At 39.4% G+C, this 26,530-nt stretch overlaps 1 protein-coding gene across 7 annotated transcripts in view; it reads right to left on the bottom strand.

Annotated features, from left to right (window-relative positions):
• The window catches only part of CLASP1 (cytoplasmic linker associated protein 1), a 177,558-nt gene that overhangs the window by 82,460 nt on the left and 68,568 nt on the right, over positions 1–26,530 (bottom strand). For all 7 annotated transcript variants that reach the window (XM_030454748.1, XM_030454749.1, XM_030454750.1 and 4 more), the window contains exons 9-18: positions 10,142–10,294; positions 9,137–9,210; positions 8,263–8,355; positions 6,790–6,935; positions 5,755–5,890; positions 4,991–5,061; positions 4,387–4,446; positions 3,391–3,468; positions 1,470–1,637; positions 790–839 (exon numbers count right to left, since the gene is read on the bottom strand). In XM_030454748.1, coding sequence (XP_030310608.1) covers positions 790–839; positions 1,470–1,637; positions 3,391–3,468; positions 4,387–4,446; positions 4,991–5,061; positions 5,755–5,890; positions 6,790–6,935; positions 8,263–8,355; positions 9,137–9,210; positions 10,142–10,294 — 1,029 coding nt within the window. The remainder of the gene's footprint in view (positions 1–789; positions 840–1,469; positions 1,638–3,390; positions 3,469–4,386; positions 4,447–4,990; positions 5,062–5,754; positions 5,891–6,789; positions 6,936–8,262; positions 8,356–9,136; positions 9,211–10,141; positions 10,295–26,530) is intronic.

Raw genomic sequence — 26,530 nt, 5'->3', positions numbered from 1 at the left:
ACTCCCAACACCTCATCTTCTCACGAGGACTGTTGTTCCCATCACTTGCTGATGCTTACCCCTCTTAATCATGAGGCTTGTCTATTCAGCTGCAAGTAAACATGCATTTATGTGCACGATCAATTAGGTTCCACAAAGGTATCTCCTTGAACCAAAGTTGTCAATAGGGTGTTAGTGTATACACAAACTAGTCAGAACCCAGTCTTGGTCAGGTGCAGAAGGCAGCTTGGCTTTGTCTGTTATATTCAGTATTAAAAAATACTATTTAGATTATTGTATGAATGCACTTAGGACAGGAAAGCTGTACCTAAATATTCCATCTAATAGTAAAAAAAGATTAGCAAGAAGATGGAACTTAGCACTATAGAACTTGTGTGCAGACGATGCCTCCTGTAACTGTCAAACACCAAAGAAAATAAATGACAGATAATTGTAAAGCTGAAAGCACCATTAGAATATGTAGCTGCATGTCTTGGCATCAGTGGTTTATTCCACCTACTGCACAGATACACATACTTTGGCTACAGCTTTCAAAGCTTTCCAGCCTCCCTTAAGGTGCAAGCAATAACAGATTTACTGACTTTCAAAAGCATCATTTTATCAGCAGCTGATGCACAGAATGTGGTGTACAACCCACAAGTAATTAATTTTTTTTACATATGTTGCCATTTTAAAAAGCAGCAACCAGTGATCAAAGTTCTCTTTGTATAATATTGTGTCTGAAATTCTTACTGAAATTCACACTTCCTCAGCAACATCTGAGCACATTTTTCCAGCTCTTGATCTCACCTCTAGATGTGGTACTTCCAGTAGGACTTCTTTTGGCAGATAATGGACGGCTAGAAGTTAATATAAATATTTATTAACACAAAACTGGTATTTCATTGTTAGCAACAGCAATGCTGCTGTCCCTCAGTACACAGATGAGTTAATAGTAAATTCTATACATACAGAAATAGACTAACAAAGTTTATTACTTTTGTAGATTTCAAAAGTTACACCAAGAAGCCATGGATATTTTTCATATAGGTCTAACACCTGAGTTGCATGCACATGGATCCAAATTTGACTGTATCTCTAAGAGAATCTAAAATACATACATTCAACAGAAAAGTTATAGCGATTTTGCAGTTACAACTGAAATTTCATTTAATCTTCTTTCTCCTCTATGGAAAGAAGGACACTTACACATCTAAACACAGAATTTTGACTCAAGCATTGTTTTAACTATACCTCTAAGGAACAACAGTATCTGCTGAGCTTCCTAGAAAGGTATTTATGGAGTCAAGATAATGGGTTTTGCTAGCTTTTTATTTTAATAAAATGTCAGCTAAAAAATAATTTTAGAATAACCAAGAGTGAAGGCCAAACAAGGACCTGATAAGACAAAGCACCATGACAGCTCCCCCCAATTCCAGGGAGTGTAATCTGCAGTGTAAATTGAGAGGGAATGAAATCAGAGGACTCACTTGAGACTCTCTTGGGAGCTGGAGGAGGAGCGATCCGACTGGGGTAAGGATACAATGCTGTCAGAGTTCTTCAAGTGGGACTGCAGGGCCTTCTGGTAGGAAGACTCCAAGGTGTGGTATAAATGCTCTGCCTCTCTGATGAAGTGACTGTGAAAACCCCAGTAACACCTGGAAACAAAGAACAACACTGAACATTTTCACATCTAGTTTTAGGGGACAGTGGAGCACAGGTGCTGCCAGAGCCCTTTTCACTACTAGTGTTGGTGGGCTCATCAGCCTCATCAGTTCAACCATCTACTGCTCCCATGACACTTAAGACATTGTATTGCTCCAACAACTGCACAGAAGACAAATCAAATGAAAAAATCAAAGGAACATACCATTTGGTGTATTGTAAGAAACAATTAGCATGTTTACAAAGGGTTTATTACAGAAGAAATGCTCATTCCTCCAGCTGTCTACTGTACATGGCAGATGGAAGAACCACCAGACTGACACGAGCTTGAGATCAGGTGCTCAATAGGACTTCAAAACCAAGCCGAAAGCAGAACACACATGCACAGGCTAATTCAGGAAAACACCAGCTGGTGTTTTCTTTCGTAATTTTAACAAACTGCTCTTCTACATGCTGAAGAGAAAAATCTTATGTACTGAGTTGAGGCTGTTCACTGTTTCTTTCTGGGGAAGAATTAACAAGGAAAAGGAAAGAGATGCTCCTATAGACTTCCAGTCTATTCCAGGCTCAAAATAAAGAATGTTAGCATGAGGGAAGGATTCCTCTCTCCAAATCTCCAAGCAGATGGCTAAACACCATTCAAATGTGTCACAAAGGAGATGAAGAGTCTTGACACTTTTCAGGGGGCAGCTGAAGGGCAGTTTAAGAGTGAGATGGCTATCTCAAAAAAATAAATTGTGTGTGATTCCCAGTCCTCAGAGAAGGAAACATTTCTGCCTTATAATCAGCCACATTGTGAATTAAGTAACATGGAAAGAAAGAATTAAGCATTCTCTGAAGTCTCATGCCATTCTCTCCTTGTTGCCTGCTTCTCTTAGTTGCCTGCTGTGAAGTCTCAGTATCTACTGTATTTTTCAATGATGGACATATTCCTTTTCAAAAGGACCTAAATTTTATTAATCTAAATGCTATGTTATAAGCAGAAGTGTTTCACAGTAGGACTTTTATTGTTCATTTATTTTGTGTTTTACAGCATCCTATTTCTGAAGAAAAATGTTCCTGTAGTGTTCTCTTCAAAAGAAGATCATCCTAGTATAACAGCATACTGGCACTAGTACAAACACACTAATGGAAATATAAAAGACCTTAGACTGAAGAAAATTAATTGCAAATATTAAAGTTTCCCATAGGTACACACAGAATGATTATTTCAGTGTCATATTTCCTTAATTTAGAATCCTATTTAGCAGTGTACTACCATAAGGACTTGTGTTTCAAGAGTAGCAGATAACCCAGACTTACATACAGGTCAAAAAGAAAAATAAAGTACTGGTAATGGTATCTTTGTCCTAAACAGAAGAAATGTCAGTTAATTGCAACCATCTCAAAAAAATCAAAAAGAAAGACAAGGCTACTAGTTCTCAACTCTGGTCTCTTGAACAACTCTGCTAAGCATTTTATTTGCTTAGACAGATGCAAAGACACTATAATATTAGAACAGCAAAGTGAAACAAGCAGTACTAGAAAATGCAATACATAGGTAATTCAGCCCTATGCAATTACCATCTGACATCTCCTGCTGAAGTACACACATTCCCATTTAAGCCAAGGGAAGTTGGCAGCAGCTGCCAGAAGAACATAACTTGGTCTGAACTTCAGTCTCCAACATGCAATAATACCAATGACCCACAACACAACATTGACAAAGAAAGAGAGGAAGAAGAAACACCAACAGCTTCTGCTTACTTTCTTGCCTCTATCCTGGCTTCAGAGTCTGCATCATGAATTCCCTTCTTTATCGTTTCAGCTAACACTGATATGTGTCTGCAACAAGAAAGAAAACATTATCAGAAACATTCATAGAATGGCTAGAGTTTGAAGAAACCTTAAAGACCACTAGTTTCAACCTCCCTACATGGGCACAGACACCTTCCACTAGGTGAAACATAGACCAGGTTGCTCAGAGCCCCAATCCAACCTGGCCTTGAACACTTCCAGGGAGGGGGCAGCCACAGCTACCTTGGGCAACCTGTTCCAGTATCTCACCACGCTCATAATGAAGGATTTCTTCCTAATGGCTAACCTGCATCTCCCCTCTTCAAGTTTTAAACCATTTCCCCTTGTCGTCTCACTACATACATGTGTAAAAAACCATATACTCCAGCTTTCTTTAGGCCCCCTTCAGGTATTGGAAGGTTGCTATAAGGTCACCTTGGAGCCTCTTTTTCTCCAGGATGAGCAACTATACATACAAATGACTAATTTGACTTTGCCTTGGTATCCAAGAACAAATAGTTTATCACATCCTCCCATTTCCATGTAAGATCCTTTGGAGTCTTTATTTATTTAGTCTTAGCAGTCAGTTTTATTTCCACAACATTGCTGACTATGAAAAAGCAAGCAGTATTTTTCATAGGTCAATCTGTAGTTAGCTATTGAAACTGTCTGGATAGTCTCTAGGGCTAAGGAAATTGAGTCCCGGCCTCTGCTCCAACAATTACTTTCACTGTTCACTCAGCCAGGTTTTCCAGGCGTGGCATAGGAGCCAAATTCACCAAACTGACTGACAAAACCACAGGGATGAATAGTGTGTGTGCACAGACATACAAAGCTTTTTTTGTGGCTAAAAATATCTCTACTACAGCTACCTGATAGTTTCCCATCTTTGATTATTCTTCCTCCAGAATTAACCTCCCAAGACCTAAGCAAGGGAGAATTAAACCACTTCTTTTCAGAGCTTACCTTTCCAGGGAGTGTGTTTGCCACTCCTGCAACAGCAAGTCTAAAAATTCATAACAGCGCCTGAGAGAAGAAAGAGAAGAAACGCTGAGTTCTGAGTTAACAGAGGGTGAAAGTTGCCAAAGCTGCCTGTGAATAGCAGCTACCTTTTGTTATAAAAGCTTTAAGGCTTTAGAATTCAGTAACAACCCCTATTTTAAGTGCAGAGAGGACCATTAGGACCTCCAGTCCAGCTTCCAGATGACAGAACATTACTTCTGTAGACTGGCTCAAAGAAAATGCAACTATACTGGCTAGCAGTAGGGAATAGGAACAGGTCTGTAAAGAATCCAACATAATATGATATTATTATAGCAATATGTAAGCACAAGAATTAGTTTAAATAACATTTTTCTTTGAGGAAAAGTACCTTCTCTGCAGTACTGTGGCTTAAACAAGACAGCTGACTTTGAATTTGACCCCTACTCATGGGGAAGAACAAGGTGCATTCTCCAGTAAGCATGTATATCAACTTTTCATTAATGAAAAAATACAGAAATATTACCAGGAACGTACATGTGACCTATTTACTGGTTAAAAACAAAACAAAACAAAACTAAATGCTCACCTTCTAACTGCAACAGACTTGGAAGTACAATTACTGGTTATGATGGGTATTAATCGAGGGATGTGCGTATGCTAGAAAAAAAACAACAAAAACAGAAAAAATCTTCACACCCTCATTCCATGGAATGTCAGGCTATTTCATTCAGTGACCTGAACCCAGTATATATCTATTTTTCTTTTCTGTAAATAATTTCTTTTCTAAATAAAGGAACAGTAGCAGATACAGAAAGATAATTTTATTATTAAAATTACTTTATATTTTATCTGTTATCATGTCTTCAACAGGTATTTTGGTTTTTTATAATGACAGGCTCTGGTGAGTGAAGGAACTGAAGTCACTGCAAGAGGACCTAAACTGTCAGTAGTGACAACTTGAGAGGTATCAGCCCATCTGCAGCTTCCCCAGTGAATCACTAGCCACAAGTCACCTCCATCACCTAATGGTTTTAGGGAACACACTGGCTGTGAAGAGCTGTAGAGCATAATTAAGAGGGTAAGTGTGTCCTGCAGGTTTGAAAACAGAAGCTCAGCTCTCTGAGAGATGGAAATACATTACTCAAAGAAATGTTCTTCTTACTATTCTGGCAGCGTCTATCATCATCTACACAAGGCCACATGACATCTGAGATGGCCAGGTCCAGCACAATCAGAAAAGCAGACAAAGCTTTTAATATATTTTTCATTGCAGTAACATGCATATTTTTTTCAGAAACACCACAGTATTTGGAAGTTGTAACATTTTGTTCTCTTCTGATGTATACTTACTCGAATGATTAATCTAACTGCTACGACACCAGAAGTGGCCATGACTTTGGCACTATTTGGAATTAGATTAAAAATCGTTGGCATGATGGCTTCTGCCCCATGGTCAAACTTGTTTCCCAGAACCGATGACAAATGTCTGAAAAACAGAATGAAGTCATTATGCTGGTAAGTGTGCTGAGGATTAAGTCAGACTTCTACAGAAGACTTGACATAAGTACATCTGACATTTTGCTCTTCCCAACTGTGGCCTCATCAGAGAACACTGGGCTTTCAAAACACAGGTTCTTCACTTTCATTTCAAAGTTGTGTTCCATATTAATTTGAATTCTGAGTAAGTTTAGGATAAGAACTCACAGAGCTAAAAGTTTATTAGCAAACAAATGCGATCATGATGAAAGAATATATTTTTATGAACTTATTTATCTGAGACCTCTTATTTTGTCTTAATGGGCAGAAATTAACAAAAAGTTCCTAGAAACACTGCAGCTCTGTTTTTCTCAAAGGGTTTCACAAAGCACAAAAATAACTAGCTCAGTTCCAAACAGAATAAAACATACCTTTTCAACTTTACTGTTCAATCATTCCCCTACTTGGTGGATGAACACACAGTGTGTTCATCCCTTCTGTTTATCTCAAATCAGCATCATTTACAGAATCACAGAAGTCATGGTTGGAAAGAACCTCTGAGATCAGAGTCAAATCATACACACACACAACAAGCAAAACCCAAACCCCTATAATCTTGGCCACTAGAGCATGCCCTAAAGTACCACATCTACATGTTTCTTAAATATGTCCAGGGATGGTGACTCAACCACCTCCCTGGGCAGGCTGTTTAAAACCCAAGAACGCAGTCAGACCCAACTACAGTTAGTGGCCTACATGGATGTGCTTTTACACGGCTGTAGCTGAATCACACTCTACCTAAAACTACATAGTAGTGCTAGCAGCACCAGTCACATACTAGATGTGCTCTAACACATCTGTGACTTTTTTCTACACCATATTTCAAGCACATTTAGAAAGTAAACTTACCCCAGTGTGATACAAGCCTCTCGTACTACTTGAGACCGCAGGTCTTTAGCAGATAATTTAAATGCTCCATCCAGAAGTCTTAAATGTTGGAAGAAGTTATCATATTCTGCAGCTCCAGCCAAAAGTAAGGAGCGGATCTTCTTCAACTGTTAGCACCATAAAAGAAAGCAGTGACTGTTAATGACCAATAAACACAAGGACATTCATGTTCAGGGCTGGTACTGTTTCTAGGGTTCTCGTACTGTTCCTCAAAATGCATTAAGAAACTATTCTTAGAAGTTCAAGCCATTTCATTATTTCAGATACTAAGTACAATAATATGAACACACTCTCTGACACAGAAATCCAGAAGTGCTACATACAGGTACTCAAACTGTATTGTTAATAACTCAAAGATTACTTTTTAAGCAAAAAGGTATCTTCAAAGGTTCTCCTCTACCTCCTCTATCCATCCATCCACCTATTTACAACAGCTTCTTAAGCTCAGGTCCTTGCACAGCTAACTATTTTATTAAAGACAATTAGACTTGAAGGGCATTACTCAGATTTGAGTAATATTTAATAATAACTTTTATCTATAACATGTCCATTTACTTCATTAAAATCATTATCTGGGTCTACTAGAAGTGGAACCCTGACCCCATCAAACTGGGAAGCTCTCTACTAATATTACAGGGACCACCATTTCTTCCCATAGATATAATTCTGGGTATCTTCACAGGCTGTCAAGTATACCAATGCATCTGTACAGTGCTGATTTAAGCTTACTGTTACTTAATACAGAAAGAAAAAAAAAGAAAAAAATTTAAGCAAGCTTAATCAGCACAGTTTGACACTCAGATGTGTAATGTAAGACTTGACAGACATCTCAAAGTTGCTAAACCAGTGATGAAAGCCTACAGTGTAGACAAGATCATGCATCTATTTATACCATGAGAAGACATCTCACTTCAGTAAATAAAACTCATTTTTGGCATGCACATAACACATCTGATTTTCCACTTCCACATTTCTTGCAGTCTTATTTATTCAAAACCCAAGTCTGTAAATTCTTTCTGAATTCTTTTACGGCTCCTTTTGCAAAAGCATAAATAGGTTGTCTATAAACAAAGACTTCCTGCCTCATCAGTAAGTTTTAAGATATTCTGCATACCACTTTTGACATTTTGATTTCAGCATCTGCTAACAAATTTCTAGCTTTATATTTGTATTTGCTGCGCAATTTCCAGTTCAACTTGAAACTGTCTCAATGGATACTTATATATCAAATAGCGTTTTCCATCACAGATATGATTTAAATTCAGTCTCATAAGGAAACATTTCCCCCACGCTTGTGGGAACGTAGCAGATGCTCACCACTTAAACTACATTCTAGCCTTACTCCATGATTCTCATAGTATTCCCTTCATGGGATTAAGCTCAGTGCAGGAAAAGCTTGTATTACTGGACTTAACACCCAAGTTCACTACTTACTGCAGAAACTCTCTGTTCCCAGTCGTGCTTATCATCTGATAGTATCTCTCTTATTTTGTTGATGGATTCCTCAAGATCTCGGCTAGAGTAAATCTGCAAATTTAAATACAGAGTAGCACCATAATGCAAGATTTATGTCAAAAATCAGATCACTTCCCAACTACATTATTGTCCTTTCCTCCTCAATGCTTAAACCTGCTAGCCTTGGACACAGCTGCCTTTGCACAGTGCAAAAAAATTTACACCCATTTCCTAAAATCAAAAATTACTATATGACCACAAGGTGATTAAAGGATCATTTTTTATTATTTTACTATATTTTTGCAATTGTAAGCAGCATTCCTGCAGTTGCTAACAGCTGTATTAGTGAAGACCTGCAGAAGATCATGAGTGGATACCTCAACCCCTCAAAAATAGAGGTCTGGTGAAGGAGAGGGGATACGTGACACATCTCAGCTATCCGGCTAAACCTACCAGCAGACAGTCCAGCTGTCATGCTCACAACAGCAGTGACCCCAGAGACACAAGTAACACCATTACTGCTTTCAGCTCCCAGACGGTACAGATGAAATGCTGAGAGACTTCCACTGACTTAACTTTTTTTGTTCAACCTGCACTGTGCACCAAGAACATCCAGTTCCAGCTCAGTGTCCGCTCTGTGGTATCTCCATCAAAACCCTTTCACCCCCCTTTCCTCCAGTTCTGAAGTTTTCACACAAACTACTGTCAGATATTACCATTTAAAACTTGCTTGCCCATTAAGGAAGATTTGCCAACATCACAATAAAGCACAATTTGCCAGTGATTAGGACTAGATCCTATATTCAGCTTCTGCTTTTTAGCACTGTATCCTTTAACATGAAATTCTGCTTACCTGAACCGTTGGGACATCTTCAAATGCCTTAATGAAGTCTTCCTCATCCACAGCACCTGCTCCCTCTTTGGCTGCTGACACACAAATGAAAAAGCCTTTCAAACTTCTTATCAACATGAGAATCAATTATGAAACCACCAGCTATCAAGGCACCTAATCAGGAGAAAGTTCACTACCCATGCAGCCTCAAAGTGCTGTAGATGAAATGAAAGCAGACGGGGATATTCAATGCCAGGCACAGACCAGACATTCACAGCATCCTGCAACTCCTAGGCACAGAGGGCACATTAGTGAAGTCATTACAGTGGTCACTCAACAGTTAGGGGACACAGTCTGAAAGATGAAAGGGAATATTTCCTTTAATTAAATGGGAGATTTTTTTAAAAAGGACTTGATTCTATCTGTAACAGATTAAGGTGCTGATCTGACAGGTGCACAAACAGACAAATGATAAGGAAGATAAATAGTCTCTGGAATACTAATCAGATTAGACACCATCTGATATAGGGAACTTTCTCCCGGTCATATGTTGAATTACAACAATATTCAGAATTACTGCTCAGCTTTCTTTCTGCACCATTATTAACAGCAATGCCCAAAGGTCCTAGAAAAAAGCCAAAACGAATTTATATTGCATGGGCTGAAGTTTAGCATATAGATGCAAGCAGCCTGCCTCAGTTCAGCTAAAGTTGAAGCTATAAAGGCAAATATCTGCATACTGCAACATTAACATGATTATCTTATAGACCTCAGTGTACAACTGCACAGGTCCAACCTTTCCAAAATTCAAAATGCATTTTAGGGATGTGGAGACTGCTTGGAGATTCATTCTGACAAAGTCTGGTTCTAGCAAACAGACAACATGCATGTAATAATTTTATAGAGGATAAGCTGTTAGTGGATCCAGAGGGCCAGTCAGGAAACCCTTGCAGTAAGCTCAAACATGAACCCTTGCAAACCTTTATACCCTGCACAAAGGTGAATTCACATATTCTATCAGCTTACTTGAAGACTTGGAGCCCAGAGCTGCAGACCCAAGTCTGCGAGAAGTCCCCATCCCAACTCTGCGTGAGTTTGCAGGGGTCTTTGAGGATGTAGAGGAGCTGGCTGAGGAAGGTCTATTCCCATCCACAGAGTCTTCATCATCAAAAATTTTATCTGCCAAAAAAGCACAAACAGCTCAGTCCAATAAAGCAAAGGGATGTCCCAAAGAATGTGCTCATGCAATGGCAAGCATGCCTCATGTAAAAATCTGCTCTGTGAGTTCTCATTTCAGCAGCATCTTCATCCTAGAAATCTGGTTATTCATGAATAACCACCAGGCCACCAAAGACAACCCATTGCAATTGTGCCCATTACATTATAACCTCTCTGAAGGAATTCATTCAGATTAAAATAGTAAACTGAAAAGAATAAAATCTACAAAGGATGCAAGCCACAGATTAACACTTGGGGTGTCTCCAGTCATATTTCTAGATGTGTAGGCCTGCAAGAGCTATTTTGTTATGAACTGCAGTGAAACCAAGACCGTGGGCAAATCCACAATCCATATGTGGCAGGGATGAGGCAGCAGAGGCTTCCTTCTCCCACCGCACTACCTGTACCACATCCAGAATAAACAGGGTAACTCAGAAAAGACCACATGGCAACACCCATGCCATTGATAAACCACAGACCATTAATCACCATCCAAATTTATAGCCATACAAAGCTATAAATCTATTTTAACACCAGACATTTTTTACAGAGAGATAGAAAGTTACTTCAAGTCATAGAAACCATAAATATAAGGTATACTCTAATTTATCAAACCCTCTGTGTATATCCAAAAGAAACTGCAGCCCCTACTTCCAAGTGTGAACATAAATTAACTTAAAATGCGTTAACAGTCACTTTGATTCTCAGTGAAGGTCACTTCAATACCAAAGGAGTGCTTATATTGCAGTTTTACACAGATTAGCTAATCCACTTCAAAAAACAGCCTTAGGTTGAAAGGTGACAGTGTTTGGACAGCTGATACAGATGGTGCACATTATTAATTGAGGCCAGAACAGCCACCTCAGACCCCATCACTTAGCTCTTCCATGCTAACACTGCATTTAAGATGTGAGAATCTGAGACATGCTTCATGTCCATCCCTCTCTAACAATCCAAGGCACAAATCCACTCTCCACCATTTCAGGAACATTTCCTTTGCGAAATTTCACTTGGCAAAGCCCAAGACTTTAATCCATCCCTACCTCAAGGAAAGCACCTGGGAATATCTAGTAACACATTCAGGCTTCTAACTAGACACTAATGAGTGTAATTCAATACAGGTTGAGTTTTTTTAAAGTAAGAAAATAAGATGGTAACAGTCAAGATATATTCTGAGGGGGGTAAAAGAACAGAAAGACAAGACTTCCCGCAGCCCAACAGCCTGGGAGTTTTCCCTGCCCAAAGTGGTACTGGCTTATTAACAGCTGAGCAGAAAAGAACTACTACAAATCATGTAAAAACTACATTTCCCATATGCACCTGTGCATGCAATGTGATACTAGAGTCATAATGAAACACTGAAATGACAAGCAGACAGCAGCATCCAACAAGTTAATAAAGGTGTCCGACATCTCTACCCACAATTTTGGTGTCCAACAAGCGTTCAGATATGGGAAAGGGCAAGGAAAAAAACCAGTGACATCTAAATGAAAGGGGTATATAACAACAAGTACTCAGACAAAAGTGAACAAGAGGTAAGTATGAACTTCAACATCTACAATTTTAAGGTCACACAGCTAAGAACATAAGCAACAGTAGGTGGGCTCTCTGGTGGCCCTAAGAGACTTTGCTACCCCCCTACTGGTACTGGTCATGTTGTGACATCCATAATTCAAAAATAATATGAAAAGAACTCGGAGAAGGACCATAAGAATGATTAAAGGATTAGAAAATATGTTTTGAATGGAATGAAATTAAATCAACACCCATTTTAAGAGACTGTTCTGTTAATGCAGCAACTCAAGCTTTATTCATATAGTTTTTCAGTGTGATTTATTAATATAGTTGCTCACCTAATAGACAAATACACAAGAACACTGACTGGAAATTAAAAGCAAATTAAATGCTGAATTGCCTTTATCCCTCCCTTCCTATACACCCCACCCCTCTCCCCCAGCTTTTGCTATAATTACAGGACTGATTCCCTAGCAAGGTTAGGAGGTGTGTGTCACACAGCAAATTCTACCATAGGCAGTTCTTAAAAAGAAAGATTTACTTTATCTTGAAATATACATACTAGTTTAAACAGGAATTACTTGAAAAACATTATATGGTGAGAGTTGCACAGGAGGTCATGGCAGATAAAAATAGACTTTAAAATGTGTAATCTCTGAAGCCTCTAGAAAGGGGCTTAAGTGATGCAGAAAGACTTGCACAGACCGAGAATACAAAAAGTTCAGAGCAAAATTTGCCTCGATTGCATTTTTTTCAAAAACTTATCCATAGATACTAAGGAAATCATTATTTTTCATATAAAAATAAAACCAGCCAAAAGAAAGTCAGTGATAATAAAAACAAAAACAAAAACCACAACTTTCTTCTACTTCAAAACCACTTTGTTGGTAATATTGGTAATACCATTCTGTATCAGTTGCATTTCAGGCTATCTAGATGCAGTCTTACTTAACGCACTTCTTGTATCTGCATTTTTAAAGCCTCACCCACCAGAAGATGAGGGTGTGGTTTGCTATGTCATATAATACATAAAAATTCAGGAAAACAGATACTAAAAATATCATGTTCCTTTAGCATATTAAAATAAAGCAAACTATAATTTTCATTTAAAACAGACTTTTCTGAGAATCAAAAAAAGAACACTCAAAAATAATGATAATAAATTAAAAAAAAAAAAAAAAGCAGTCAACATTTTTGGGGGTTGTTTAGATTGCAATCATATCTTCCTGATCTTTAAGTCTACAAACTAGGCATTGCATATTTATCAAACCAGAATACTCTTTTGATAACCTAACAGCATTTTCTCACCCGAGCAGTGCAGAATGAAAGCACCACATTCAGAACTGCACATCAAGTGTTCCAGCTGCACGTGTGCAGGACAGAAAGAAACAAAGAACTGAAAGAAACCTGAATGTGGAAGTACAGAAAATAACAAAACCAAACTACTATGCACTATCACCAAAAAGTTGTCTGTTTTTTTTTTTCCATTTATTGACTCCTGTTCACAATAATCATTTGAGCCAGGATCAGATTTTTTGCAGCCCCTCTGAAAACCACGAGGTGGTAAATTCAGGATGGGTGTAACTCTGGTGACTCCAGCAGAGGTGCACCCAAGCGGAATCACTGCTGTCTTCTGACATTAAATAACCACTGATGCTTCCCCATCCCAAGACACCCCCCAGTGCTCATTTCTAAAGGCCATACAGCACTCTCCATCACAGACATGCCCTTATAAAAGAGGCCTTTGTCTCCTCACCACTCTGCTGTCTTACAGAAACAGAGAACAATTTGCTATACATTTTCAATTGCTGTACATTTAAGAAGAAAAAAATAATTGCTTACAAGTACATATCCTTCTGCAAATAAGCTTCCTCAACATTCCTTCATATTTTCCATAGCGTGCCCAGACGTAAGTGCTTCACAGAGCGCCGCAGCTCTCAGTCCAGAACATAATCAATCATTGCCCTTCGTATTCATTAAGCATGCTGTCTTCACACATGGATTTAAACAGCTATGGCTTCACCCCTCTCTCTACAATTGCAGCTCTGCAGGATTCTCATCAACACCCATTTCAGCCCAGAAAACTTCACCTCTAGGAAGGAAATTCCCTGCTAGCGAGGGGAACCCAAGACAAATAATCCGAGATGAAGATGAGCTGATTCTGCCTGGCTGAGCTGGCGTGCACTAGGAAATCAGCCTGACTTTATCCCCTGGGAAGCACTATCAGGAGCATCTCAACAGCTGTCATCATTTGTCCATGACGAATAAATTTAGTCATTATTCATTTTAAAATGTAACCCCTTCAGGTCTGGGCAAGGTGTAAAATGGGGAGAAAAGACTATGCTGGTTATCCAGGAGCCTTGGCAAATAAGTGAGAGCATTTCCCCTGCCTGAACTGCCAGCCTGGGACCTTTTAAAGCAAGTAATTGAGCCTCAAATTTCTTCCCAATGAAAAGAGATGCTTTCTGGCTTTTAAAAAACTTCCAAGACGTCACATTCAAATATTTCCATATTTATCTGTAAGCTTTAGAGAAGAGAGCTACTCTGTAGAGACTGCAAAGCCTGAGAAGCATCTTAAAGCTGTGACTGTCCTAATAAAGATGCCCCAGTACTGTCTTTAGGCCTGACTCTGCAAGGTACTGCATCTGATTTGGCCCTGCTGAACCCATTTCTCAGATCCCAAGTCCAAACTCCACTGCCACTGAAGTGGGTGAGCAACTTGCAGGACTTTTCTTTTACAAGACATCACCTTCCCCCCTTCAATTGTACATTTAAGTGGTTAAATCTCTAGTTTGATACTAAACAGAACTGTTACAGATGGAAAGACCTTCAAGATCCTCACATCCAATCATCAACTTCCCCCCCCAATAAAACATTTATATAAATATATATATATATATACACGTCTGTGTGTGTGTGCATGCCTCATCTACAGCATTTTAAATACCTCCAGGGATGGTAATGCCACCCCCTCTTAGGCAGCCCATTCCAGCATCTCACTATTGTCTCCATAAATAAAGAAATTCTTCCTAATTCCCAGTTTGAATCTCCCCTAGACTATAGCACCACAGCCAAAAGGTGAAAGCTGTATAGATGCTCTGCCTGCTCCAGGGGTACTCCTTTTTGTCAGACACAACTCAACACACTCCGGCAAATGTTTTAACACTGATACCCCTTGGAAACCTCAGAACGTGCCCTCTAAGCCCTCTAAAGATAAAGGGAACAGATTTTCTCTTCAGTGGGACTAAATCTTTAGCAACCAAGGAGCCATGGTCATGAGCAGCAGTATGTGGTCACAGTATATCATTATGGTATCTCACTTGGCCATCTCCCACAGTTTCCCAGCTGTTCTCTCCTCCTGGCCCCAGCCATGGCCCCTCCTTCCCCATCCTCCACACCAGGCCCAGTATTTTGAACCTTTAAGACATCATCTGCTTAGACTCAGTGACCCCACACAGTCCCCCCAATGCCACCCACTGCCCCTCCCCCCTTGGGTCCAGTTCTCCCAGGCTGACTTAGGCACCAGCAGTTCCAGCCCAACCCTGCTGCCACCTTCCAGAGCAATGCCATGAGCCACCTCATCATCATCCTTATCTGGCTTCCAAATGAATTCCCAAAATGCTGACCTCAGCAGGGATATCCCTCCAAGAGTTCACCAGGACTGAGTCAGCCCCAGCAACAATCCTGTCTGCAAGGCTATACGTAGCACCACTGCCTTGGCTCCTGTCTCTTATCTCACATACATTGCCCTATCTAGATTAAAATATATATAATTGTGGGTGGGAGTTTGCTTCTGAATAAGGTTTCTAAGGCATAAATCTAGCCAATAAATGTATGATGATAAATACAATAAACAATATAGCTGCCAGCAGCCACAGCTAAGGGGGTTATTTTGAGACCAAAGTCAAGAATGCCATGCCAGGTAAGTGAAAAAATGCTTTTTATTTTAATAATCCTGTCAACACTTACATGCTTTTCTTTAATCCAAAATGTTTCAGTTTTCTTCCCTCAGCTAGGAAAGGTGACACGATCAGTTTGGCTGCTGCCTCATTCTGTCTAATTACCAGCTAATGAAGCTGCTCAGAATCTAACAGGTCTTCAACTGCTATTACAAAGGGAAAGAAGATTCCTGAAAGACTTAACACTTCAAATTCTTTTTTGCTCCAAATACATCACATTTACAAACAGTTGTTCTGATATAGAGCCTGTTCAGTCCCAAGCATCTGGCCACTACAATTTCAGAGTATTGGTATCTACCATTCTTCTATAAGCAAGAAAACAACTGAGAAGTAGTTTCTGTGAGGAGTCCTATATTTATTAAAACAAAGTTAACTGAGGAGTCTGATGTACCCCATGACCTGACCACATCCAACACCAGACATTCTGCACATGGAAAGTAAATACCAACTTCTACCTGACAGAATAAGCAATGGCAACATTCAAAATCTGCTCTCAAGGACTTGCCTGTAAGTCAGAAAGAAATCTTCCCGTAGAAGAATAACCTGAAATCATGGAACTCATGACTGACCCAAGTTACTTTTCTGAGGGATATTATAATTTTCAGTCCTCAATTCAGATGGCCCCAGTATAAGCTGTATCCACGATGTGAAGAAGATGGAGAACAAGAGCTTTAAAGACTTGAAAGCAACAGATAAATAAAAAGAATTCAATATTTATGAGCCTCTGTGTCAAAACATGATTTTTAAAGCCATAAGGTTGACAGCATGAATGTGATCATGTTAAACCCTGGCATGCACTCTCAAATGGTATGAGTATTAAAACAACTAAGAACACAGTAAAGTACTTTTCAGAAACCTGTGTTCATGAAGCTAGCACACCTGGAAATGGGAATTTCTAAAAGTCAGTGGAACTTTTATTCATTTTTTTTAAGCAACATGAAAACTTCCATTAGCTTTGACTAGATGAGGTAATACAAAGATTTTACATTCCTGCAAGCCTTGTAAAACTAAGTAGCTGTGAGAGGCAACAAGAGGTAAGATGCTGGGTGAAGGAACAACAGCTCCAACAGCCAGAAAAATTCACAAAAGTGCCGAAAGCTATGAAAACTCCATAACAATAGTCAGGATTTATTAGTTTCACGAATTATTTTAGTACAGTTCAGACAGACACCTACACAAGAATCACAAATCCATGTGGTTAGCAGCTGCACAGACACAGCCTTCACTCCACTGAGCTTAAAAAATAACAATTATAATCAAGAGACAGACATGCACACAGGGGGGAAAAATGAGAAGAGAAAAAGATCAGCATCTCTTTTTCTCAGTCATCCTTGGAAATACAATATTCCCAATGCCCTCAACAGCCAGCCACACAGTGTTACTCCAGATCTTAAGAGCATCAGGAAATCCACGACATATACCTTAGTAAGAGAAAAAAACAAACAAAAAAATTTCACACCCATCCCCAAAGCCCATGATTTACAGAGTTTCAACCTAAAAAACAAACCCAGCCTTTCCCTACTCTACAGCCAGGACTTGTTACCAACCTTTTCAGGGCACCTGCCGCTCACCATCAGACTGAACAGATACATTTCCAAACTCAGCCTTCCAAACACACCAGTTATTTCTGAGTCTACTGAACACTCCATCACAGGGTGTTACTTCTGTGGTTTGCTGTCCCTGTCCCAGAGCCCTGCAGACACCTTTTACCTTGCTCCAGGGGGAGAGCAGCCCCAAGCCCAGACACTGTGTCCTTCTCACAGCCCTCTCATTAGCATAATGTGCCCAGATAAAAATGCAAAGTGGGTCCTATATCCTGAGCCCTAGAGATACCGATCAATGAGAAAGGCTATTTATGCAGGATGGACCTGGGGGGGAATCGTCTAGAGCCAGGAAATAACTTCTTGCAGACCTACAGGAATTAATGGCCTATTGCAGGACCGGGATAGCTGCAGGGAAGCATTCCTCGATTCCTGGAGAGCATATAAAGCAGTTTTCCATTTTAATATTAATCCTCTGTGCTGCACAGTACCAATGTTAAAGTCCTCCTCAGTCTTAGTGAAGTTTAATTATTTAGGCAAATATTTAAAGAAAGTGAATTCTTCTGCCTTTCTTCACAAGACAGCAAAATTCAATTCTGCAGAAGCACACCAGCTTCATACACACAAGTGGCAGGGTGGCAGCAGATTGAAGCACAAGCAATGAACCTTTCCCCTCCTCACCTCCAGGATTTTGCCAGTGCTGTGCACTCACCAGAAAAGCCAGGGCAGCAGCCTGGTCTCCCTCTGCTTGCAGCGAGCCCCTCCTGTTCTGAAATTCACTTGGCAAGATGGGCAGTGGCATAACCCAGCTGCTGGTCATCTACACTACACCCACTGTAGTGGGTGTACACCGACAGCACCTTGCTTTGTCAGGGTTTGTGGTCAACCTCCCACATAAATTTTTCTAAAGTGCTATACATGTCATTAAAAAGCACAGCAGTGAGAAATACTGTTTTAATGTGTGAGTAAACTGAAATAGAGTTTCTGAGGGACATTCTCAAGGGCTAAAGACTTGAGGACACTGCCAGAATCTGGATTAAGCTCCCTACTTAAACATACATGTTTTTTCTAAATCATCTTTTCCTATTCCTCCTAAAGGCAAGATCAGTGTCCAACAGCTTTTCTGATTTTTCTGATATTCTTTTTTTAAAAGTATTTAATTCTTGCTCGAAAAGGAATGTGCAAGTGGCTCAGAGAAACAAAAAATCATAACACAAGGTATTAGAAAAATGCTTTAATTTAGTTCTTCTCAGAAAGTTACTTGAAGTCTAGCCACACCTGAAATTGAGTTCTCTATTTCACAGGGATAATATCCAGCAATGAGACAGGAAAACAGCTACTGAAGACAGTTCTAAAGCAAGCTCCCAGGGACACATCTGCTGGCAACAGCTTGGGTGCTATTTGCCAAAACCCATATAAAGAAGCAGATACCTGGAGAATCAATAGGTCAAGTTTTGTCTTACCTGGAAGGCCTATACCCTATATAAATAAAGTTAATTACAAGGTACACCAGGAATCTGAAGCCTTTAAATGGACAGATGCTTCTCACCTGCAAAGGACAGGAGCACAGTGCAGAGTGATCAGATGCCTCCAGCCCCACAGCCCAGGTTCAGGTTTCCAGCTATTAGCACCATCTGTTGTCATGACATCATAGGAAAAGGCATCTTTTCCAGTCTGCACTCATGAACTGCCATTCCCTGCACACATCCCTCTGCCTACTGTAATTATCATGTGTAGCCAGCCTAGATGCTGCCTGCTCTCACACTTCATTGTCAGCAAAAAGAAATTGCATTTTATATTGCTATCACTTACTGCTTCCTGAAGGACTGCTCATCTTCTGTACATGCAGCACACCAAGGAGTACAGTGTTAATGTAGTGTGCAGAACTGTATTAGGTAGGAAAAGTATGCTGACATATTTAGGACAAGAACTGTTAGAAAAAGACCTATAGAATCTTACCTGCCTTAAGTTACCCAAAGCATGGTTGGGGGTGTGGTGGTGGTGGATGGGGCAGAAATGCTGCAGGAGGTCCCACTGGCAGCCACCACAGAACACCCTCCCAGTGCAAAGCCTGCTACTGCACACAAAGCCCTGTGGCAAAAAACCTTCTAGAATATACCTACAAGAAGATAAAAATGCCAAACTGCAGCACTGTTTCCTTTCAACAGGTCTCAGAGCATAGCTGGGTTGGTGAAGTTAAGCCAGCAAGGTGTGTAAGGAGGGACCAGGGGTTGCTGCAGCATCCTAAGCTTTCCAAGGAGCCCCCTCTGAACCCAGAAACACAATGTCTGCAGCTATTCTGGAAAGGAATTTCTAGGAAAGGAAAAATACAAGGGTGACAGCCTACACCTCCTATACAGCCACAAAAATCTGTCCTGGTTAGAGACTATTGGAAGAACACAGGAAATACAGCTGCAAAACCTGTATGGTGATATGAACATTACACACCAATGACTCCCATTCGGAATGCCTGGCCCAATGCATAATTAATATACTTTAATGAGATAACTATTTAAGATATTGTAAAATGCTCAATGGCACAATAACCATGAGGCAAGAGTGTTTAAAACTGCAGGTAGCTGAGAATCATTACAAAAGGAAAACTAGGGAGCAATGGGCAGTAACTCCACACCCTATGTGCATCTTGAGAAAGACTAACAACTACAACAGGTGTGACCAACACAATGATCAGCAATTCATACCACAAGAAAATGCTGTTTCTTTGGAAAGATGGGTATTACTACAGCTTGTGAAAGTACATACACAAGCACCAAAGCATACAGCCAAGTTTTGTCTGTTTAAAAAAAATTCAAGTTGGGTTTTATGAACCAAGGCTATGCTCTATATCTACAAATAGTTGCCAGTGTTTTGAGATGCTTTTGCTGATAGAAAACATGTCTGGCAATGATTTCAGCTCCTTGGACAATTACTGCTAGGTTAAAGAGTTTGCTGTATGTTCTCCAGCACATCCTGATAGCAAAGAAGGGGAAAGGATGGTGAACCTGCCTTGATGCTGACTCTTGCTCTGGAGTGTTTGGTGATAATAACTGGCTGCATAAGCACTCCTGATGAACTAAACCCCCTAAGTTTCTGCCTACTCTTAACAAATAAAATTAACATTTGCAGGCAGAGGACTCTTGCCCCACCACCACCTCAATTCACCTCTATGCAAGCAAGCAGAGTCTTGCTTTGGTAAGCTGCACACATAAAGGATCACACAAACCATACTTAGCACCATTGCCTGTGTCAGTTTGCAGCCCACATCAGCTTTTGTAAATTCAGCTACAACCAGAGCTCAGATAGCATCTCACTGGAGATGGTGAGAAACATCTATTTCCATCCCACCCATATCACATCCATTGTGGTAAACACTGGCAGGAAGCAATGGTTTGCTGTCAACCAAACCACCTTTGTTTATTCTGTTTCAACCAAATTACCTTTGTTTATTCAGACACTGGGGATAAAACCCCAATAACTGAATAATTGGCATATCACATTGCTTAAAAAATAAAAAAGTCATGAAATCACAATCAAGACTTCAATGAAACTTTGAAAATGTTCCTTCTTAGAAACAAAGCAGAAACTAGTAGGTGACATTGATTACAAAAGCATTTTGGACTCTAAGCTACTGATTTGAAAAAAATGACCCAAACTCAGAGCAATAATATGTTCTACTTCTGGTGGAAAAAAATCTTGTTTAGTAACTCTTAGAACACATTTTCAATAATGATTAATTTTAATAATACATTGCACATACTTCTTTGTATATTACCTAGATAGGATTAGTTCCATTTTATTGACACAGTGAAAAAACACATGAGGAACCTGACTCCAGGTCATCCAGAACAGTCAAAATTGGAGCAAGTGCCAGAAGATGCATCAGAGTATAGCATTTCATTTATGTATTCACCATCACACTAAGCTAAACCATCACTTCTGCTTCCAGCTCTGTTAATTGGGAATGGAGGTGAATGCAAGAACATGCAGAACTTGACTTCATTACTTTTTAGATGCTAGTATCTCAGCTTTTTTCTACATTATTTCAAAAAAGCATGAAGAGGTTTTAGTAAACTAAATACTGGGTTGCTTGACAGACACTTCAGTAGAGTGTATGTTTTCCATGTGGCTGGATAACAGAATCTAAAAGAATCAGATTAATATTTAATATGCTTTCAAATATAAGCACAGTCTGAATCTACAAGTGGAAAGCTCCAATCCCTGAGACACATCAGGTTCTCAGGCCTTCTTCATCCACCCTTCAAAGCTCCACTTTAAGCAAATCCTTGAGGCAATGGTAAAAGTCATGGTGAAAAAGGCTGTGAAGCCAAAAATGTATCACAGCTTATAAAATATTAACAGCCAGCATAGTTTCTGTTTTCCCAAAGCTTGTCTCCCACTCCCCAACACCTTTAGAACAAAAGACAGATCTAAGCTCCTTCCCTTCACATTACTCCCCCATAAAAAAAAACAAAACATCATTAGGTAGAGAAAACAAAGCAGTCATATTTAATGGGGAGATACACAAGTTATTGCTCAGAGTTCCTATTTGCTTCGTCATTAGTGACTTTGGACTACAGAATATTATTTTCATATTTCAGAGGCAATGTGAAACACTGAGCAAGCAGGGGGATTCTAATGTGCTACAATATGGAAAAAGCATCTTTCCCAAAGAGCTCACAATATAAATAATGCAGTCAAAGCATAGTTAAAAAGTAATCACTGCTATTCAGACTTTCATATAGGAAAAATAAAAATATAATCTTCCCTTTCTTTTAAAAAAAAGGGCAGTTAAAGAAGTACAATTACTTGGGTCCTGATCAGTCTGTTTAACATAATCTTGCCTAACCCATTGTTATTTGACCTCCATAAGGGGCACTCATCATTTTCTCCCCTTGGCTCAGCATCCTTTTAAACCATCCTCAGGTCTTTGCACCTAAGTAAAACCTGAACCTGTCATTGAGCTATCCCAAACTTTTAACCATGAGTGAGGGTAGTTCCCAAATGAGACTCAATTTTCTTGGAACACAGTTCAATATTTGAGTTCTTTAGTAACCATCCTGTCTTCCTCATATATTGTATGCACAGTAGAAGACTTCCATAGCTGTTCCATCCATGAAAGAATGACAGAAAGAAGAAATCAGTTTTCCCACATAAAGCTACTTGATGAACCTAATAAAAGAGATCAGTCAGAATCAATTAGGAAATCAGAACTGGGAAAATGTAGTATGACAGACCAGTAAAAATCTTCATTCACCTTGCCTGAATTCTACCAGTTCCTCTACCATACCTCCTGTACCATCTGACTCCAACTCCAAGTCCACTTTACCTATATGAAAAGCTAAACAAAGGGAATAAGGAGCAGACTAATTTTGACCTTGATCACTTCGTTGAAATCAAAGTTCAGAAGCTGGTAAGACGTGGTGGAAGCTATAAATAAATGTATAAGCAGGCAAAACATCTACTCTGGTTCAAGGACAAAGTCTGCCAAGGAGAAAAGAAGGATGAATTTGCCTCAGGACTCAAGAGTCACAATCAAATTATTGCTGTTTAAGAAGTTATAAGACACCAGCTGAGCCACAGTAACAGCCCTGGTGCTGCTCTGAAGCCACAGCAAATCCAAGGTAATATAATTTAACTCAGCCCTAAAGAAAATAAGTTAAGCCAAGCAGAATCATTCACATTTACTCCAAAGAATACAAACATTAATCATGAGCCAGTTAAACATCTTACTCTGGATATATCCATTACAGATGGCTTCACAAAACAAATACTGACCTAAATGAAAGTGGAGACTCTGAAATACAAATAGCTTCCCATGCAAAGATTGGGAACACTGACTGCAGAGCAAGCCTGCCTTAGCCATTTCAACTGGAAAGAAAAAGAAAAGAAAAACGAAAAAAAAAAATCAGACAAAACAAAAAAAACCCCACCAACCAAACTCATCTTTCCTTAGCTATGACACCTTTTCACAGGTGATCCTGCCAACTTAGAATAGTTGATGTAGAACAAGATTCGGTCTAAGTGGTAAGCACTGCTGGTTTGAGTCTAACCATCCTTCCTCATTCAGAAAAGGTACTGAAATCATAAAGCAAGACAACATCAAACCCTGGCATTTATGAAAAAAACCACCCCAGATCTGAACAGCCATAAGGAAATTCAAATCTATGCAGATGCAAAGAAAACCTCTATCCCAGTTCACAGGTTAACTTGGCAACTTATTTCTATCTATAAAGATTTCTTCTTTCAGGCAGGTATGCTTGCCTCCATGAAAGACTTGAAAAGAGTCAACAAGACAAAAATAGAAAGAAAACAACACTTCATTAATCTAAGGAACCACTTTCTAACCAGCTTGAGATCTTTCACCTCCCCCCAGCAAGTCTGGCTGACACTGCCATTTTGTACATCTGCCACTCTGAAAGATCACTGCATTGAGAATTCAAACAAATAGGACAGCAGTTTCCTCCCTCTTGCTGATATGTCTAACCTGTAGATGGTTACTTCCCTTCATACATGACATTTACACTTTATCCCTAAATTACAAGCTGTTAAACTGGAGTCCATATAAAGATTTAGCTCCTGGAAACAGGATCTCTCCTTTTCAGAGCTGCTCATCCTCTAAGCACAAGTCACCAGGAGAACCCCAAGCTCCATTACACCACCATGCTGCTTGTTTAATACTGTGTGAAATAGCAAAAAAACCCATAAATATACATGGTAAGATTAATGGTTCCTACTTTTATTTCAGTTCTAGAATGTCCAATTCACTCTAAAGCTTAAACTCATAAACTTCAAAACTTACATGTATTTTTACTACTTGCCTGAAACACAGACTAACCAGCACAGTGAAATCTTTAATTTCAAGTGCCAACATATTCCAGCATCACCTACGCAGACGCCACACACTGGCAACTTTCCCTGCCAACTGTGAAGAGTCTACCAATAACTTAAGCTTACAAGGTTATTTTCTCCATTTGGCTGCCACCAGGCACTATCTGTCCATACTCTAAATTTGCTGGCTAAATTGGAGGGTTTTTGTGGGTTTTTTTGAGAAAGAGAGGAAAACAGTGATCACATAACAGCAGGGCACTCAACTGAGTGATTTCTACTGGCAGCAAAGCAGTTATTTTTGATCTCTCCATGGTCAAGCACTGCACAGAACTAGGTAACCAGTACAGAGCTTAATATGATGAGCTGTGAGCTTTGAGAGCCATCCTGGGAACCAGCACACGGTGTCTCCTTATTTGTCAGATCCACTCATCTCATGCTTAAGAAAGAAGAGACAGGCATCCCCTTCAGTCCAGCAATTCAGTTAAATACTTCCAAGTGACTGAAGTAATGAATCCTTACCCTATTACAATAAAGTCACATCATACAATTTGATGTTAAAAATTTTAAAATATCATATGAACAATATCATAACCAAGAGGTAATTCAAATGTCTGATAATCCCAGCAAGATTGCCTTCTTGGTGGATATTTTATGAATTGGTAGGCACAGCTTCAATTCCCAGGATAACTATCTAGGATGAATCAAGGATGACCAAGTTAAACCTTCCTCCTGCTCAGATAATGTTATGGCTCATCCTTTAATGCATGAAGACTTCTGGACAGGCCTCCAAAACTTTAGACCCATCTGTTCTCTGGCACTTCCAAGATTGAGACACCTTTATAGTTGGGACAGGTGGAAGAACAGGCAGAGAAAACAAGATAAAGCAGATTCATAACACTGTAATATTCTACTAGCTAGAATATTAAAGACAGTGCATGAGCAACTAACTGCAAAACCAAGCAGCACAACATTTGAGCAGAAGTCTTAATTAAATTAGGACTGATGATAGAAACTAATCAATTGCTTTAATCCTACACAGGCTTCCTTTAAAGTTATTTGACAAATTAAAATAAAAAAAGCTAGACTCAGACAATTCAATCCTGGAAATCCTACAAATGGTTCCAGGGCCAGTGACCTACTGGGCCTTTTTCAGTGCAGTGGTGCTGATGAAATCTTTCCCAGACCCCAGGTTTCCCATTGGTGATGACTGGAACAGATTTGTTTTTCAAGTTTGATGGGAAGATAACCACCCCAAGACACCTGCAGCCATCAGGCCACAGAGGACAGACCAGAGCTGGCAGAAGAAAAGCTCTTTTGAGTACCTATGAAACTAAAGACAGGAGGAGACTGTTTCCTCGGGTTTGTATTGTTTCCTGTAGCAGTTTCACTGAATCTCTACTTTTAGAAGACTTTGTTGCCATCTCCCCCTCACTTTACCTCCTTATACACAAGGAAAGGCATGACTCAGAGCAGAGGAGGTGCAGAAGAGCATTAACTCTGTTTTACATGAAGTGAAATGCATTATTTTCTTCAGTAGGGTGATAATCATCCAGTAAGCACCTTGCAGGCCCTCAAATACATGATGCTTTGTAATACACCTGTACTGTAAAAAAAGTTTAAGTTCAAGGTTATTAAAGGCACTTTGTGATTTATGCACTGTTATAGTTCCTAGTATTCAAGAAATAATAAAACAGAATGACCTATGTCAAATAATTTATTTAAAACATTTTTCAGGTACAGGAGCATGCCTTGGCTCAGAGGTACAAACATTACAGGTATGTACCAAGACTATTAAGGCTTGGGTGTGCTTTCTGGCATTAATACTTAAAGTTTCCTATGAAAGGCCTTTTGAAATATGACTGCTGCTTTTATACATATCAAGAAGGAGTACATGAGGTAGGGAGAACTTAAAAAAAAATGCAATTGAGTTGTTAAAAGTGAAGTATGTTTTACATCTACCCAGGAAAGTAATAGACCTAGTAAATAATACATTTCACAATAGCCCATACTCTCAAATGTCCTAGCCCATACTTGTATTATATACAAGTATAAATATATTTGATACTTTGTATTTATTATTTATACTACTTGGTGTAACAACATCAAGAATCCGGGTAACACAGAAACCTTCTTTCTGCTAGTTTAAGAGACACTGAAACCAATCTTCAGTTTATAATACCTAGTTACAGAATTTATCCAATAATTTAATTTCTGAACTTCTGGGCTCATTCATCTGGGCTTTCACAGTAACTCAGAGCCCTACAAGTACCTCTATACCAAAGCCAAAGCACAGGCAAATTCAACGAGTTCTGAACAGTGTTTGAGAGCAGAGTTTCACTGTTTCCATTCACTCT

The sequence above is a fragment of the Calypte anna genome, chromosome 7, assembly GCF_003957555.1.
Source record: "Calypte anna isolate BGI_N300 chromosome 7, bCalAnn1_v1.p, whole genome shotgun sequence".
NCBI lineage: Eukaryota > Metazoa > Chordata > Aves > Apodiformes > Trochilidae > Calypte > Calypte anna.
Note: the sequence above shows the minus strand (reverse complement) of the source record. Positions and strands in the feature narration are given on the sequence as shown.